Source organism: Paroedura picta, chromosome 4 (genome assembly GCF_049243985.1).
Source record: "Paroedura picta isolate Pp20150507F chromosome 4, Ppicta_v3.0, whole genome shotgun sequence".
NCBI lineage: Eukaryota > Metazoa > Chordata > Lepidosauria > Squamata > Gekkonidae > Paroedura > Paroedura picta.
Genome location: NC_135372.1, coordinates 79,197,897 through 79,215,216, shown reverse-complemented (window position 1 = coordinate 79,215,216; position 17,320 = coordinate 79,197,897). Strand labels below are relative to the sequence as shown.

The following is a 17,320-nucleotide window of genomic DNA, read 5'->3' as shown; positions in this document are numbered from 1 at the left end:
AGATTATGCCCTGACCTGGAAGGCCCAGGCTATCCCAATCTCATCAGATTTTGGAAATCAAACAAGATCAGCCCTAGTTAGTACTTGAATGAGAGACCACCAAAGAAGTCCACAGTCACAATACAGGCTCACAATGACAAACCAATTCTGAATGCATCTTACTGCAAGAACCCTACAGGGCCATCATAGATCAGCTGCAATGTGATGGCACTTTCAGCTACCTAGTGGACTATGACTTTGTGGACTAATACTATGACTTTGCTGCAGGCATACCTTCCACAGCAGCACAATGCCCAGGATTCCTACTATGGAATAGTCTGCCACTGGTCCAGGAAAAGAGAAAGCTTTCTTGAAATGCTTTTGGCTACAATCTTCCATGTTCAGTTAAACTAAATGAGGGAAGAATGCTCATACATTGTGTCCCACAAATGTTCGTGTTACTGAACATGACCGTTTGAGTTATTTTTTCCCAATTCAATATGTCAACAACATAATAAAATGATAAACAGTTCGTCATATAGCTGTATAGTGCACACCCTTTCAAGATCCTGAAGATATGTGTATAATGCCTCTTCTGTGTAGACCTTCCAGGACAACTTTCTTTTGTTTTCAGGTTCTAAGTAGTAACTGAACGCAGAAGATGAGCTCACAGTAGATGAATTAATTGTGCCCAGAACATTTATTTATAAAGCACATTTATACAGCAATGTTTTTGCAAATACAAACTTTAATTTTGTACTCTACAAAAATCTTGCATATTCTTCTTTTTACAAAAAAAGAAACATTACAAAAATACAGACAATTTAATATGATTTTATACAATTGTCTTTAGTTGTTATTTTCATTAAAATATTGCTACCACAGAACTACAATATTTTAGTCGACTATAAAAAATTAAGTCAATGCTTTTCTTAAGCAGCAAAATGTAAATAACACAGGTCAAAACACAGTTTATAATCATAGTGGATATATCTAAAATTGTTTCAGAAATAATATTTTACATAGTTAATTTTTAATGTTTTATACATTATTTATATAATATTTATATATATTTATAAAATCATAGCTTGCAAGAATTGAAATGATAGGACGGATTCTGTATGACAAGATTGTGCAAAGGCCAGTCTGCTTGATTAGCATTCACTATTCAGTTCTTAAAATATTTTAAAAAACATCTGTCTTTTGAGAATTCTCTCTAAAAGCCTAGAATGAGAGCTGCTGGGCAAAGGGCTACTCCTCTTTACCTTCTTCATGTGCCCTTGGTGCTACTGAGAGCAGCATTTGGCCTAGTGTCTAATGAATAGTTTATAACAATCCCTTTTGTTCAGGTCATGGAAAAGAAGGAGAGGGTTTTCAATGAGTGCCGTACTAGGACAGTTCCGCCCAGCAGTCTGTCCCAGATTTGCAGGATCCATGTTAAACAGGTCTGAAGCCCAGATCCCATAGTGCTAACATATATCAACAAGACAGACTGGCTAATAAAAGAACATTCTGTGAATTTAAAATGAGTTGGCCCTCAACTCTTCAGAAATCACTTTAGAAATTTGTGTACATCAATGGCAACAAGAGGAAGATTTTACCAGGACATAAACCAAGTTCTATGCTGGGTGGACATTTCATACAGTACTGATGGTGATATACATGTAAAGATATGGGTCCAGCACTTCTCAAGCATTCCGCATTTGACAGGTCTAACCTGCTCTCTGATTCTTAATATGTAGAGAATATAAAATGTGAATGTGTCATACAGGGAAGGGAAATGAGAAAGTTTATAGCTTTGGGGGGGGGGGGCAGGAAACCCACCCTGATTTGTGTTATGTACCAAATGGAGAATTGAGTCCCCATGTTTCCCCAAGGTTTGTGTAGTGGGATTAGAAACCCTTGCAACATCTTATTGGGCAAGCTTCTTCTTAACCATTAAGTCACAGTATGGAGTGAAGTAAATTAAAAAAAGAGATTAGTCTTAGAAAGTGATCTCAAATCCTGAATCAGTGCTTATATCTGATAGGCAGTGCTATAGTCTAGGATGGTGAGGGTTTTCCCCCTGCTTTTCTTTCCCCCCGCTCTCAACAGGAATTGGAAGTCATCATAGTGAGAAAAAAATGCAGAGATGGCCAGTTTCCTAGAATCATTTAGTGTTCATTAAGCTATGAACAATTCAGCATTCACTACAACATGAACACTCAGCCAATTGCACATTTAGAATTCCTGCTTGTTTTGAATTGTTCTGTCATTTTGCCTTAGACTTAGTTAAACAACACCCATTTTATGCAAATGTTGTAAGAATATAAAGGCCACCAAGGAAGACCTTATTGGTCAGGTAAGAGTCTCTCCCTACATTCTACTGTCTGATGAGATTGAGAGCAGCAGGTAGTTGCTGTCAGCAGTCATTTTGCAAAAACAAAACATTTTTAAAAAAAAATCTGTCAGTCATTTACACCATGTTGTGATGATTATTCCTGTCAATGATATCCACAGGTGAAAGTATCTCTTTCCGGATTGGAGGGGGAGGCAGAGGAGCCTTCGTTTTCTGTTTGAAGAGGTCAGAGACATAAAACACCTATGGATACAATGAAAAACAGATGATTACATTAAATAGATCAATCCCTCTTGCTTTAAACATTTCCATTCATTTTGAAAATTTATTTATTCATTTACCCTGCCTTTCTGCCTTGTCAATGGCCACCAAGGTGGCCAACCATACATGATAAAGTTACATTTTAAAACCATTAAAATCAGCCCTCCTCCTGAAAACATATTATTAAAACAACTGAAAAACAGAGTTAAAAATACATACAGAACAGAAGTAAATACTTGCACCTTCAGTTATGCCCAGAAACAAATTAGTAGCCAGTGAAGATAGACCAAGACTAATATGATATGGTCCTTATGACTCACTACAATCAACATCCTGGTTGCAGCATTCTGTACTGATTAAAGTTTCTTAACATTTCCCAGGGGCAGACTCACAGTGCAGTAAATTAATTTCAATGTAACCAGTGATCTGATATTTTCTGCCCATGAAAGACTACAGCTAACTAACCAGTTGAAGCTGGTAACAGGCACTCCTGGCTACAGCTGCCACATTCTTATTCAGCTGTAGTCCTACATACGTAAGGTGACAAGATTGTTCCACTTTTGGAGGGATATCTAGGGGCACCTGGAAAATTGTACTTATGTTGAAATTAAAAATATATATATATATTACAATACTATTTTTGTGTTCTATGCGTTCTATGAAACTTTTTGTTGCTCCATATAGACCAAATTTTTAATCAAGAACCCCCCCCCCCGGTCAATGGTGTCCCGCTTTAGCAATGTTAAAATCTGGTCACCTTATACATACCTGATCCTTCAAAGGTAGTACAACCCTATCCAACACAGGTAGAACCCTATGCAGAACTCTACCTTAAATACTGAGTCTAACCTTGTCCCCATTAATAGCACTTCCATCTTGTCAAGATTAAGCTTCAGTTTATTAGCCCACATCAGCTCCAAAACTGCCTCCATACACCAGCTAAAGGGTTCTGCAGTGTCCCTGGGATCAGCTGGAAACATGAGATAGAGCTGAGTGTTGCCATATATTGGCGGTAGTTTAGCCCTAATGTCCAGATGATCTCACTTAGCAGTTTCATGTAGATGTTAAAGAGCATAGAGCAGACTTTCTTAACCAGGGTTTCATGAAGTCTGGAGTTTCTTGACAGCCCTGGAAGGGTTTTTTGAATGGGTGAGTGTTAATTAATTTTAATATATATATTTAAATTTCTTAAAAATTTAGCAGGTGATATGACCATATATATAGTTTTCCATATTGTGGTGATCCCCAACCATAAAATTATGCAAGTGTTCGTTCACCAAACTTAAACCAAAACTGACCAATGGCATGAAGATCCATTGTTAATGATTGTATATAAATTATTTTTCCCCAGGAGTTTCTCAGTTCAGTTCTGCCTCTTGTCCCATCACGTTGATCTTGCTCTTTTCTGCCGCTCCACACAGATGAACGCTCTATTTTGATCTACCCCGCAAAGCTGTTGTGTAGATGGCGCCCCACCGGCCAAACTGCTTGGCCTGCCGCGACCCCTGGGAAAGGGTCGTTCGACCCCCAAAGGGGTCCTGTCCCCAAGATTGAGAACTACTGTCATAGACTTCATTTACGACTGAGAAAGATTTGTCTATGAGTGATAATGTGTCATAATCCATGAACACTCAACGGATGCTATTATTTAATCCTTGCCCATGCATATAAAGTTCCTTTACATTTTTGATTTCTTCTTCTTTGTTCCCTTGTTGATTTATATTATTTACCCATTAATATTAGCTTTCTTTACCATTGTAAGTCAAATATATTCATTTAAAGAGATTACTTGATAAGGAAGTTTGTGAGAGAAAGGAACACTGAAAAGATATCCAATTTTCTGTCTTTTAAAAAGGTTTATATTGAGATTGTCTCCTGTCAATTATCAATAAAGTTTTTAATAACAAAAAAAAAACTTCACATGGGTAGGTACAATTTCCCTAGTAGGTTCAAATGCACCTAAAATTAAACTTCCCTTAAAAATCAGTTCTGAAGAATTATTACTATGGATGGCTTGGTATTTCCCTTATTTTCCCATCCCTCCCCCAATGGCTTTTCCTCTGTACTAGTAAATTCAAGCTTAGTCAGAATGACTTTCTAGCAGGTTTTAAGTGTTTAGGAAGAGATATTCCTAGCTCCTTTCCCTGAAATACCCAATGACGTATGTGCTCTTACGGATGTGAACATGCCCACATCTGACAATTCAGAGAAGCAATCACACAATGAGAAAGCTCTGAGAGGAAACTCGGACATCCTCCTTCAGTGCTACAGCCTAGGCGTTATCAAGCTAGCATGACTGATGAACTTTCTCTCTTGCCAAATGTGACCTAGAAAGGAAAAGAATCAGACACAGCCTTGCCTGCAGCAGACACCTCTCTTACCCAGAACTGCAAGTCTGCTAAAAACAAAACAACCCAAGTTACTAACACATACACTAACACATACTAACACACACACCCCAGATATACACAGTATATGCACACATACATTTAATACATTCACACAGTTTGTGTGTGCAAGCCATTTATGTACTTACATATATAACACATCATTAACTGGGTTACTATTGAGTATCTTGCAGCAGTGCAACAGACACTATTACTGCTTTGCGAGGAGTTGTGAAGTGCCGGCCCCTTTCTGAGAAAGGAGTTGGATAAGACATTTGGTTCATGGTGCATGGGAGTCTGTAGAAAATCTAAATCTAGACTTCTCTCTGTCCTGCAACCACAACAACCAAATAACTGGCTCCGAATATTCCCCTTGTATAGGTTTATAGCATTATAGGGAAAATGCTTGCTATTATTATTATTATTGAAAGCAAAAGATTTAGCAGGATTAGGAAATTTGGGATCGGAGTTGTGGGATTCCATCCATTGCAGGATTCCACCAGTTAGGCGAACATGATTTTCAGTGTGAGACACCACAAAGCACATGATTGTTTAAAGAGACTGCTTATTTTACTAGATGCAGATGTTTGCATTCAGGCTTCCAATTGTCTCGCTATGTTCCCAGATCAGTTAGTCTGACATCTAAATATTGGCTCTGGGGTCAGCAGTAAATTCATTGTGGAAACAGAACTATACTCAGAAAAATAGATACTTGGCAAAGAAAAACAAACAGGATCAATCTCTTCCTTATTATTTCTTTTGATTTTATGTTCTCTCTGAATCCCGTGCACTGAAACTACATTTCCCTTTTTAGTGGGAATGACTCTGTTGATTTCAGAGGGGCTACGCTAGAGACAGATAGCTATTCAAGATTCCACCCCTCCCCCCAAAAAGAAAGTTATATTTCCTGTTGCACACAGTGAGGTTCACCAAGAAAAAGAGCTGTGGTTTACTGGCTCAGCCTATCAGCAGTTTGTGATAGAAGTCTGTTAAAATTGATGAGACTTAACTTAGTCATGATGTCTTGTCACATTTTCATTGTTTTCAAATGAGCTTAATTATGACTAACTTTGGTTGGATTGTGCCAAATATTTATGCTTCTCATGGTGCAAACTTATAAGTATTTGCATGCAGACCTATGCAATAATTCATAATCTGCAGGCTTTTCAATTGAGGTGGATTTAAGATGTCCCAGCTTCACACAAATCATGCATCTACCAGCAGCTGCTGTGTGGTCTAAAGAATGTTTAAATGAGCCAGCAGACAGATATACAACTCTGACAAAGCTCAGGAAAGCTCTAAAGAGCACCTGAGTCCCACTAAACTCAATGCGATGTTAATTCTTAATTCAGTCTCCTTGATATCAGCAGTCTATAGATGTACCTAACTTCTTCTAGACTGGCTGCAGAATATCTGGTGAACTTTCCTTTGACGGGTCACTCATCTGGACTACTTTTGAATAAGGGCTGGAAGACCATTCTGATGCTGCGCCTCTTACTTGCCTACTTACAGGGACTGGTTTCAATCACACTGATATCCACATCCCATACCAAGATCTCCATGACAAATCAATTTGTGGCAGGAGTGAGTTGGCGGCTGCATGGTCCAAGTGACAGATGAGGATTAGATTAAATGTGGACTTATTTTCTAAATGAATAACTTATGGATGAAGTGTCATCTTGGCTTTCTTACCCTTTGCTCCATAGTTCATGGTGTGTGTGGCTTTAAATCAGATACCTGGTAGTAGCTTTAATTCCACTTTTAAACTGTATTTCACTTTAGCAAGACTTAAGGTTATAAAAACACTTATAGAAATCATGAAACACGATCATCTAAGGTTGGAACAGTGTGTTAAACCCTACTAATGCCTCAGCTGCTTAACACACACAAAAGAGAGGGCAACTGCACAGAGTGTTTTTGCTTGGATTTATTCCATTTCCTGTAGAAGGTGCTCTCCACCCATAAAGAAAACTCGACAGTAGATGACTAGGAATGTGCAGCATAAAGTTGTAAGCCAGAAGTCTGGCATTTCAACTGATCAATTTCTTTTTCTTTATTATATTAGAAAAGATCTAGGCCCCGAATCTTTAGCGAACATCTGACATTCAGGTGAAAAGGAGTGGGGGAAAGTCATGGTCTAATAAACAGCCACTTCAGAGCTGTACGATAGGGGATGGATGTTCATGTTAAAACTTCACTTATTTTGATTTCAGAAATTCTTTGTGTATTTCAGTTCCAAACAAAACAAGACTGTTTCATCAGCTGGGAGAGTATGAAATGCCTGTCTTGCACTTGTTATTTCAGGCTGGGAAATGCAAGTGAAACCCTGGGTATAGCTTTGGTAACCCTTGGAGATGAAAAGTCAAATGACTTTTGAAGAGATCTGCTGCTTAATGATGGGTAAACTTAACAGCCCTGGCTTGAATGTCATTGAGTTTGAGACAAATGGGTCTTCTTTATTGTCTCTTCCTCCCTATGGAATTTTCAGCTAGAATATGTTAATTCATAGCTTGAGCAGAAATCCAGTGGCAAATGACAAATGTGTGGTTGCAACATAGCCACTAGGCCTCCGACAACATGGGAGTCAAAGGCCAGACCTATTTTGATGTCACGTTGACTTAACAGTGTAACACAAAAAAGATCTAGTGACATGGCTGTGATTCAGCATGCAGCCTCAGAAAAGTTCCCACGATGAGCAACAAAATGTCAGAAGGGGCTCAGTGGAACTGCAGCAGGAAAAGGAAGTGGAAAACTCCCATTTCACAAAGTCCCTATATGGTAAGATACCCTTGTGTTAGCAGCTGTTACTCTGATAGCCTGAGGGAGATCCAGATAATAGTTGTTTCACAACACTGTGCTCTCTGCAGCTACCAGACTTCTGTTATAATTCTAAGTTGTTACTTGTATTAAGCCATAGCAAGTAACTCTGAAAAAAAAAATTACAACCCCAGTCTGTTGGTGAGCTCGTATGTCTGACTTGCTCATCCCCTCCCTTCTCACATTAATAATTGTATTTAGCTGTGACACAGAAAGGAAGCACACACATTAAATAAGAGTTACTCTGCCCTCTCGCCTCTCAAGATCCTAAGTAAGCCAAGCTTAAAATCATGATTACTGGAGAATAAGAGACAAGATCTAGTTGACCCAAGTACCTGTATTTGTATACAACAGGTAACTGGAGTTAGTGTTTAACTATGATTCTTAGTATGGGAAGGGGAGGGGGAAAGCTGCCTTGAGCATTTCCCCTTCAATGTGATAGTTCATATTCCCTTTTGTGAAGTTCCTAGACCTTATAGTTGCCTTAGCAGGTTTGTATGAAAGGTTCAAGTCTGAATACTTGAGAAAAGTGACGGAGGACCTCACATTCTATTTGCAGAAAAAGAAATCACAAAAGAACCTGAGGGGTTCCAAGGCTTGTAGATCTTCTCCCCCCCCCCCCCCCAAAAAAAAAAAAGGTTATGGTTTACATTTTGAGAGACTCTTAGAAAAAACCTAGAACTGAAAATATAGACCAGGTGTTATATACAATATACAGGACTTGTGGCCTGTGTTTTGTTTAGTCACCAGTTATGTGGACTGGACGCAAATGGGAGGAGTGATGCAAAGAGCCTTTAAAAGAACTGCTGAAGCCACAGAGGAAGATCGGACACTCCAAGTGACTGGAAGAATAGCACCTGCTACTGGGAACTATATAATGGTAACTGAAAGTACTTAACCCAGAAAGGACATAGAGTGGAAATGAATTGATAAAAGTGCAAATGTATAAAATAATTGTCAAGGAGCTGATACTAGGAAATTTATGAATCAACAGATAACTGAATGTTTTACCCATTCTTTGGGAAAAGGAAATCGTGTAAAGACTTAGGAAATCACTAGCCACCCCCTCTATGCTTCCTTTTCTAGTGCTGTGCCTGAACAAGGGCAGGACAGACAGTGACCAATGCCCTCTTCCATATCCTGGCTAAGGACTACAGCATACAAAAGAACAGCAGTCAGGGAGGGAGAGCCCCAGGCTAAAAAGGAAGGACTTTGGATGTGGATGGAGTTTCTCAAGCAGCTGCTTCCTCAATAGCTTTACTTCGTCACAGGAAAGTCAGCCTATAGTGGCCAAATTCTCACCCCTCCTCTGGCCTAGTAAAACTTGCCATCTGTTTAAGGGTCATGGGATGGGGGAGGGAAATGCCAGATTTGCAAATTGTCATTAGACAGGAAATGGTCAAACGTCCATCTCTTGTGTCAGGAACCTTATTGTCTGCTAAAAGCTTTTTGATTTTATGCACTGAGATCATTGGCGTTGTCTTATTACAACACCCTGAATTGTGTAATTCTATTTTCTACCTTTCTGAATAGTCCCAACCCCCAACATTTGACAAAGCATTTTACAATGACAGGGAACAAATGGTATATATACAAGCACTTAAAGCAACATGCACTAATATTGTCTAGACAAAGCCCCATGATATAATAGTTTCATTGTTTTCAACAATTGCCTGAGGCCTTTCCCCTCTTAAACTCCCCAAACTTCTTTAAGGGGTGATGTATTGTTTCTTTAACCAGCAGCAGGGATAATTTAAAAGGTCACAGAAGGTTTGAGAAGTATTCATTAATTGATGTGTTTGTAAATTGGAAATATCTTACAATTATGCTGTGGAATAAAGCAAGCAGGGGTTGTATTACAGATCGCAAATCAAAATATGAATTTTTTTCCAACCCTGTTTGCCTTGTTATACTCTTGTGTTGTAGATAGGAACTAAGCTGAGTAAGAGAGACTGGATGGGGATTTGAACCATGATCTTCTATGTCTTGGCCTGGTGTTACAGTGGAAGGCCTCCTGAATTCCTGCTGCTTAGGGTGGGGTGGGGGACTGGTATCACTTCTGGTAAAAAACAGTTTTACCACAGCATTTTTGTAAGCTCTGGTGCAACTAATGACATCACTGAACAGTGTTTTACAAGGTCCTTAAGCTCACATAGACCAGGGCTCCTGTTCCCAGTTCAAGACAGCAAGGGAGAAAAAAAAACCCAGTCATTTAATTTCAAAGGCTACTCAGCCTAAGTCATTTGAGTTAGAATGCCTGGATATCTTGGTCCTTTTTGAAAAATGTCTTGCATAAGAAAAAGTCAGTGACAGACAAAACAATAATGACTCAGATAAACCATTTTTTCACAAATCTTTGCACAAGTAAAAGGAACAACTATCTGTACTTCCAATCAAAATAACAGGCTCACATTTCATATTTTCAAGTTTTCTGATTTAATTCAAAAGGATACATTAATCTGGGCATGTTCCTTTAAGTTCCAAGTGTTTCTGTAGGGCTTCACTCTATACTTGAGAAATCAGAGACCACATTGCTCAGAGAATGTTGACAGTAGCTTGGCCAGCTAGGCTCCAGTGGAGAAGTTTGGGGGAGGGATTCTGCTGTCTTTGAAAGTGTTTAGCCTTTCAGGAAAAACTGCTGTAATCATTTACCCATTCACCTATGTGAACTACCATGGTAATATGCCCACTTTGGCAGGGATTCAAGGAAAGTTCCTTTCCATACACTGAACCTAATACTGGGAGGGAAATACAGAAAACATCTGTCACATGAACTATGGTTTAGTCGATATTACACCTCAAAAGCCACTGTGTACTTTGCAGATATCTTTCAAGTTTTCTTCATCCCATACTTATTTTCTGTACTTAAAGCTTCCCCTTCTCTTGGCTTTAAACTCCTGAAATATCCTACCTAGTAACAGATAAAACCCAGGTATTTCTTTCCCTTTTGTGTCAAAATGAGCTTGATGATTAATTTGACTTAAGTTTCCAAAACAAGGAGTTGTTTGGTTTCTGAGCCCATCTTAAAGTTTGCATCCCACATGCTTCAGATTACATAAATGGGTCCAAACAAGGGGCCTAAATGTCTTGCTTCAACTATTTGTGAATTCATGAGACTATTACTACCTTCCTCCAAATTTACATGGCAATGGCTGCAACAAAGACAGAGGCTGCACAAGAAGCATCACCAAAAGGCCTCTATGATCCCCAGGGGAAAAGAACTCTGAAATGGCAGCACCCCAGAAACAATATGCTCCAGGACTGTTTGTACCTTAGATACTTCTTTGAACATATGTTTATGGGGGGTATTATCACAGTCCTATGATCATCCACAGTATCTGATGAAGAATGTTTTCATCTACCTCAATTAAAACAATGACATTCTCTTTAACTTTTTAAGCATTTTTGGATTTTGAAATAAAGTATGGTATGATTTTGTTTTTAGCACATTAACAGTGCAACTCTATGCACAGTTATTCCAATTTACTGTAACTTTGCACTATAGTATCATAGAATCTAAGAGCCTCTTATGGCGCAGAGAGGCCATTGGCAAAGAATGGGGGAGTTAGGGATGCCAGATCCAGGTTGGGAAACTCTGGACATACGTGGGTAGACTCTGAGGAGAGCAGGGACCTCAGTGCGGTAAGAGACCATAAAGTCCACCCCCCAAAGCATCCATTCTCACCAGAGGGATTGATCATTGTAGTCTAGAGACAATCTGTAATTCTGGGGATACCTAAGTCCCACCTGGAGCCTGGCATCCCTAGATCCAGTCCACTGTCTATTGCAGACTGTCACAGTGCCACTGGCATCCAACTTCATCTTATCACAAGCTTGATAGATCTACCTTATAAATATAGTATACTACATAAGGAAGTCAGTGTAATAACATAGTATTTCCCACTTACTATGCAATAAGCCACCAGGGCTCCTTGTGCAAAGCCTGCCAATACATCCGATGGATGATGTTTGTGGTCTGATACACGAGACAGTCCTGTGTAAAAGGCCATCATAAGCAGGGTAAACTGCAGCAGAGGACGTAGCAGGCGGGCTCCTCTCCAGGTGAACCTGGCCTGCAAATACAGCTGCAAAAGAAAGAAGAGAGCCACAGCATTATCATTCTGTTGAAGAGCCAGTGTGGTGTAGGGAGAGCCAGTGTGGTGTAGGGGTTAAGAGTGGCAGACTCTAATCTGGAGAACCAAGTTTGATTCTCCACTCCTCCACGTGCAGCCAACTGGGTGACCTGTGCGCGTGCGCTGAGTTGCGTACTACCGCCCACACCTCCCCCCTCTGCGGTGTGCCACTGACTTTGTTAGTAATACCATGGCCTCAGTAACCAATCAGCAATCATTCAAGTTGTTAAAATAATGTCAAATGGGAATTGTTGTCCTCTTCCTATCTTTCTCTTCCACAAAGCTGTTCCCCTAAATCCTGCCTGAATAAGCTTATCAACCCAAAGCTGATCTCCAGACTACATAGACTATTTCTCTACATAGAGGGTAAGATCTTACTTTAGCAATATATAATATATGCTGGGAAGGTAAGCATGGCACCATAGCTATTATGTTAGACCTGCTGTATCATGCCTGTTCACGGTTGTAAGCCTGCGGGCAGGGTTGCTTGCTTTCAATATAATCAATGTATGGCACTTAGCCATTGCAGCCCTTTATAAATAATACATGTTTTTATTTCTACAATACAGACTACAAAAAGCCACCCACACATGTTGGGGATAACCTAGGTGTCTGCTGTTCTCTTAAGAATAAAAAGCATACCACAAGACTTTCAAATTCCCCAAACTAGCTGTCTAAATAACAGGCAATCAAATTAGGAATTCATTGCTAAAGGTCTGGGTCTGAAACTCACTGTTGAGTTTCCGTATTCAACTTGTCAGTATCTTCCTATTCACAGTTTGAGTAATTTGATGGTAGCCTTCACATGCTGGTGAAAAGTTCACTTGGACTGTTTTTGCACTGGAAGTTCCATGGTGACCTGCAGGCTGGAGTTTGACCCAGGGCAGGTTGCCCCGCCTCTTCCTGGTCCCACACAAGGGTGCATTTGGCCTGGTGCACCTCATCCACCCCGGATTTGTCCTCCCACATGGCAGCGAAGTTCCCAGTGCAGAAATTGTCTTGGTGAGGCTACCTGGCATATTATAGGACTGCAGAACACTCTAGAACTGAATGGGAATCTGAGTACTGAGCTCCGGAGAGCCCTGGCTCTACACTAGTAATTTAGATGAGCAGCCATGTTGGTCTGAAGCAACAGAACAATACTAGTGATTTATGTTGCTCTGCATACAAAGGTGTTTTCTACCACCAATACTCTTTTTTATTACATATGCATCTGACAAAGTGGACCCCAAGTCTTCAAAGCTTCTACTGCATTATCTAGTCTTCAAAGGACCACAGGACTCTCCTTTGATGTTTGATGAAAACATATGGAAATAGAGATTGTTAGACTGGCTGCAGAACAAGTTTGAAAAGTAATTTTTGAAAGGGGAAAATAGTAGAATGGCTTAACTTTCCCATCAGTCAGGCTGGCTGGGGAGTTCCAGTGAAATAAACAAAACATAATATTTTTAGATCACAGAACAGACTTTTTAAAAAATCATCACAATTATCCCCAAAAGAAAAGCTCCAATATTTCCATTAAATATCTTATATGGTTTCATTGCTGAGTGTTCTATTGTGTTCAGTTTTGATTAAAATAATACTATAGAGTAGGTAGAAAGAGGAGCAGTATGTCATAGTATTTTATATTTGTGATTAAGCAAGTGTTTGTGTCTGCTTTCTTGGTTGTGATTAATGCAGATTTAAAGTTAGCACAATAGTTTAAGCCATATTTTCCAAGATTATAGGAAACTTGATTTGACAGGTGGCCAAGGAGGATTGGCATTTCAAAGAGATGCATACCTATGGTAGATTTATTGAGATTCAAGAAGGGCTTTTATACCTTTAAAAAAGGCACAGAAGCTGGGATTTCTCCAAACACTGCCTATCTTTTGCCTTGTTATAATAACAGGGTACGGGGATTCCTTAAATCTCCTTTTGCCCTATGTCCCTTGCAGGGCCTTGCACTCTGCAGGCTCCAACTTTTTGATTATTCCTGGCCCTAGGGATGCATGCCTGGCCTCGACCAGGACCAGGTCCTTTTTGGTCCTGCCCCGTACCTGGTGGAATGAGCTCCAAGAGGAGCTGCAGCCCCTCGGAGAGCCTGCAAAACGGAGCTCTTCTGCCAGGGCCTTCCTATTTTAAGGATGGCCAAGGTTTTCTTGCCATCTGTCCTGTATTGTAGTAATTGGGGTTTTATTGTATGGATTGTTTTGTGTGACCTGCCACAAGCAGATTTTCAAGAGCAGCAGGCTATAAATCCAATAAATAAATAAGATAAAAAATAAATGTCTAAAGTTTACTAAAATCACATTTTAACTGAAAAAAGGGAATGTAAAACCCTCTTTTGGCCAAATTTTCCCCATAGTCAGCAAACAAATGTTTGTTACAGTGTGTGAAGGGTTAATAAATCTAATCCTGTGTTTGTGTTGATAAACCACCCCATTCATCATCCATGAACCATTGTTGTCCTTGATATTACCCTCTTCTGTGCTCCTTATATTCCAAACGGCTTTCATTATAAAATAAAACCAAGCTAAGGAAAACAAACATTTAATGTAAAAAAATCCAACTGAATTTAAGTTGTTTTTACAGCAGACAGTAAGTGAATTACAAGTGGGTTGTGCTCAAGCCTTGAACTGCAGCTAGGCGCCTGTGTGGTATTTATTTATACAGTAATATAAAATGACCAATTTCTACCATGGGCCGATAAACAGCAACATGAAAGTATTAACCCAATAGTATAAAGAAGATGGGTATGACAAACTCAAGGCAGGGAGAAGAAAGCAGTGACCATATGTAGTAGCGGTTGTTGGAAGACTTCTCAAAGCAGTGACATGATGGATAACACCTGGAAAATGAGGCTCAGAGTGTTACAGCAACAGCTACGAGTAGTGAGGGTTCAAATATCCTCTCTAGAGTATATGAGCCTGGGCAATGGGCTCTGGGCCCTGTGACTGGCTAGCCACAGCTGAGTGGGAGTTGTTACACTGGCTGTGGGTTAGAAGGAAGTTCAGCTCAATCTGCGACTGGTCAGTGAGAAATCTGATTCAAACCTGAACTGAACAACTCCTCTCAGGAGATACTCTAGTAAGAATACTGAGGTTTTGGTTGACAAGGGCTAATCTATAGTTTCTGGTCAACTAGGGCAGTGATTTGGCAGGGAGAGTATTTCCCAAATTAAGCCAAAGGGTGAGGTGAAACTTTCTAAGGAAAAGAAGATGGAACCCTGCCTAACTGAAAGGGGAAATCAGGGCTGAATTTCCCAAGGTATGCATGTGTAAGGTGGAGTTTGTCACCTCAGCAGGTAGTAGAAATCTGGTTTATCCAGAAAGGGAGAAAGTTGTGATTCATGCTTAGAACGCCAACTTTCTAAGAACCTGAGAGTGGGTCAGAAGAAATCACCATGATCAAACTAAAACTAACATGTTTTAAAACAAACACAGTGAAAGAAATCTCTTTGTTTATATAAGTTTAACATCTGAAAGGAAAGTCTTTAACTGAAAGTTAGAAACTAAGAGTTAACCGATCTGTGTTTGTAACAGTAATTCCTCAATTCCAACTACCCTTCTCTCTTTGTAAATAAAATCTTTTATCCATTTGTTTGTCTGTTGTGGGGAGAGGAAAGGGAAAGCAATTGTAAGCCACTTTGAGACTCCTGGTAGAGAAAAGCAGAATATAAGAACCAACTCTTCTAGAAAACATCCAAATGCAAATATATAATACCTTTTATTACAAGCAACTAAAATCATGAGCAAACTCTCGATTTCCTCAACTTTCATTTAGTGTCGATATTAAATAAAAATAAAAAGGGAGGGAGACAGTGTAAAAAGAGTCTCCTGGGATTGTTAAAAAAACACAGATATGTCGTTTTCTTGCAACAGCCTGTGGATGGAGATTATGTTTAGACCTAGGTGAAAACTCATTACAGATTGTATCAAGGACTACTGGAAGAGAGAAACAATCAACTGTCATTTTCCATTTGAAAACATAAAAACCAGCAGTAATTCAGATTTTCCTGAACACTTTAGGTCCATACTCAAATGCGGGCTTAGCGATTCAACTCATTGAGTGTAGGGTATCGGGGGAGGTGGGGGTCATAAGATTGTCAGGGGGTAAATAAGACAGTGGCTGTAAAATACTTTGTGGGTTGAAAATGCTTTTGCAAATTATCCATACTTTTAGAAGCTGAACTCATTTCAGATTAAAGAGGACCCAAGTCTCACCTTGCAAAAGTTAGGTAAGTTGAAAACACACAAAAGAGTAGAAGACAAAAATCCTTTCCTTTGTTGAGTCTGGCATTTGGAAACCATCACTGATGTTTATCTAATGACTAACATATTGGCCATGATCCCACTGAAATATAATGAGATGTTTGCTGTTTGGTGTCCCTGGAGTCATGAACACTCTGTTCATCTAGCTGTTAAAATATAGTGCAGTTCTGGGAACTCAAACAAACAGCATTTAGGATAACTACCTCAGGGGTTTATTTCATAACCCCATATGGCACAACTGAATAAATGTCAAAGTAGTTATAAAAGAAATTAATTTAACTCAGTAGGCAACAGCCTATTGAAATTTCTCTATCATGTGCTCTGTGGTGGTAAAATTCAAAGGACCTCACTTCAGAGAACATGGAAAACCAGAACGTCTTCAGCAGATTCAATATTCCACCAAGAAGATACAAGGCATGGATGAATTATTTGGCATCCAACACATTCCCCTCACCTCATTTTATTCCTTAGGGAGTTCTAAGATGTACAGCAAAAAGCAGGGCCAAATTGGGCAGAAATCTAGTTCTATATTTGAAAAAATTAAGGCAAATCTATTTCCACATCCTAGTAGATCAATATATTAAGTAGATGAGTTTGGCAGCCTTTCTGGCAGCAGCCAAGAACAGAACCAGATGGGAGGCAAAGAGTCCCCTTAAAACCCATGAAATAGAATGACTCTGCTAATATGAAATTCAAGAAAAGAAAGCAAACAAAACCTTTTTTAAAAGAATAGCTTCTCTTCTCTTGACTGCTTTGCAAGTTATAATTTTAGTGATGCTGTAGTATACTCATTGTGTGAAGCATATTTATGTCTTTTCTTGTAAGGTCTAAGGAAGCTTGGGTCATGGTACACAAAACTACCACAGCTTCCCCCAGCACTTTCCCCCAGTGAAGACACTAATCTTTTAAAAATATTTTTAAATGTTACCTTTTTAACTGATATGCAACATGGTTTTATACTTTAAAGAAAACTTGTTTAAAATCTAATGTCTAAAGGCGCTTTCAGGGATGCAATGCTGAATCTGCAGGAACCAAAAATGTGCAACCTAGCAAATTGCATTCCTTACAGGGCTAAAGCAGGAGAAGGAGAGCCCTTCAGGGACTGACACCACAGTGAAAGCTTCCTTCACTTGAAGCCAAAGAGATGAAAAT

The 17,320-nt window shown here is 39.4% G+C and overlaps 1 protein-coding gene and 1 long non-coding RNA gene across 2 annotated transcripts in view; one reads left to right on the top strand and one right to left on the bottom strand.

The window, feature by feature from the left end:
* LOC143835628 (uncharacterized) overlaps positions 1–17,320 on the top strand; it is a 38,234-nt gene that overhangs the window by 9,864 nt on the left and 11,050 nt on the right. The gene's annotated exons all lie outside the window — the stretch shown is intronic.
* PLPP3 (phospholipid phosphatase 3) overlaps positions 661–17,320 on the bottom strand; it is an 86,241-nt gene continuing 69,581 nt past the window's right edge. Inside the window, exons 5-6 of the mRNA XM_077333602.1 lie at positions 11,691–11,867; positions 661–2,560 (exon numbers count right to left, since the gene is read on the bottom strand). Of these exons, the coding sequence (XP_077189717.1) occupies positions 2,435–2,560; positions 11,691–11,867 (303 nt within the window). The 3' untranslated portion in view covers positions 661–2,434. The remainder of the gene's footprint in view (positions 2,561–11,690; positions 11,868–17,320) is intronic.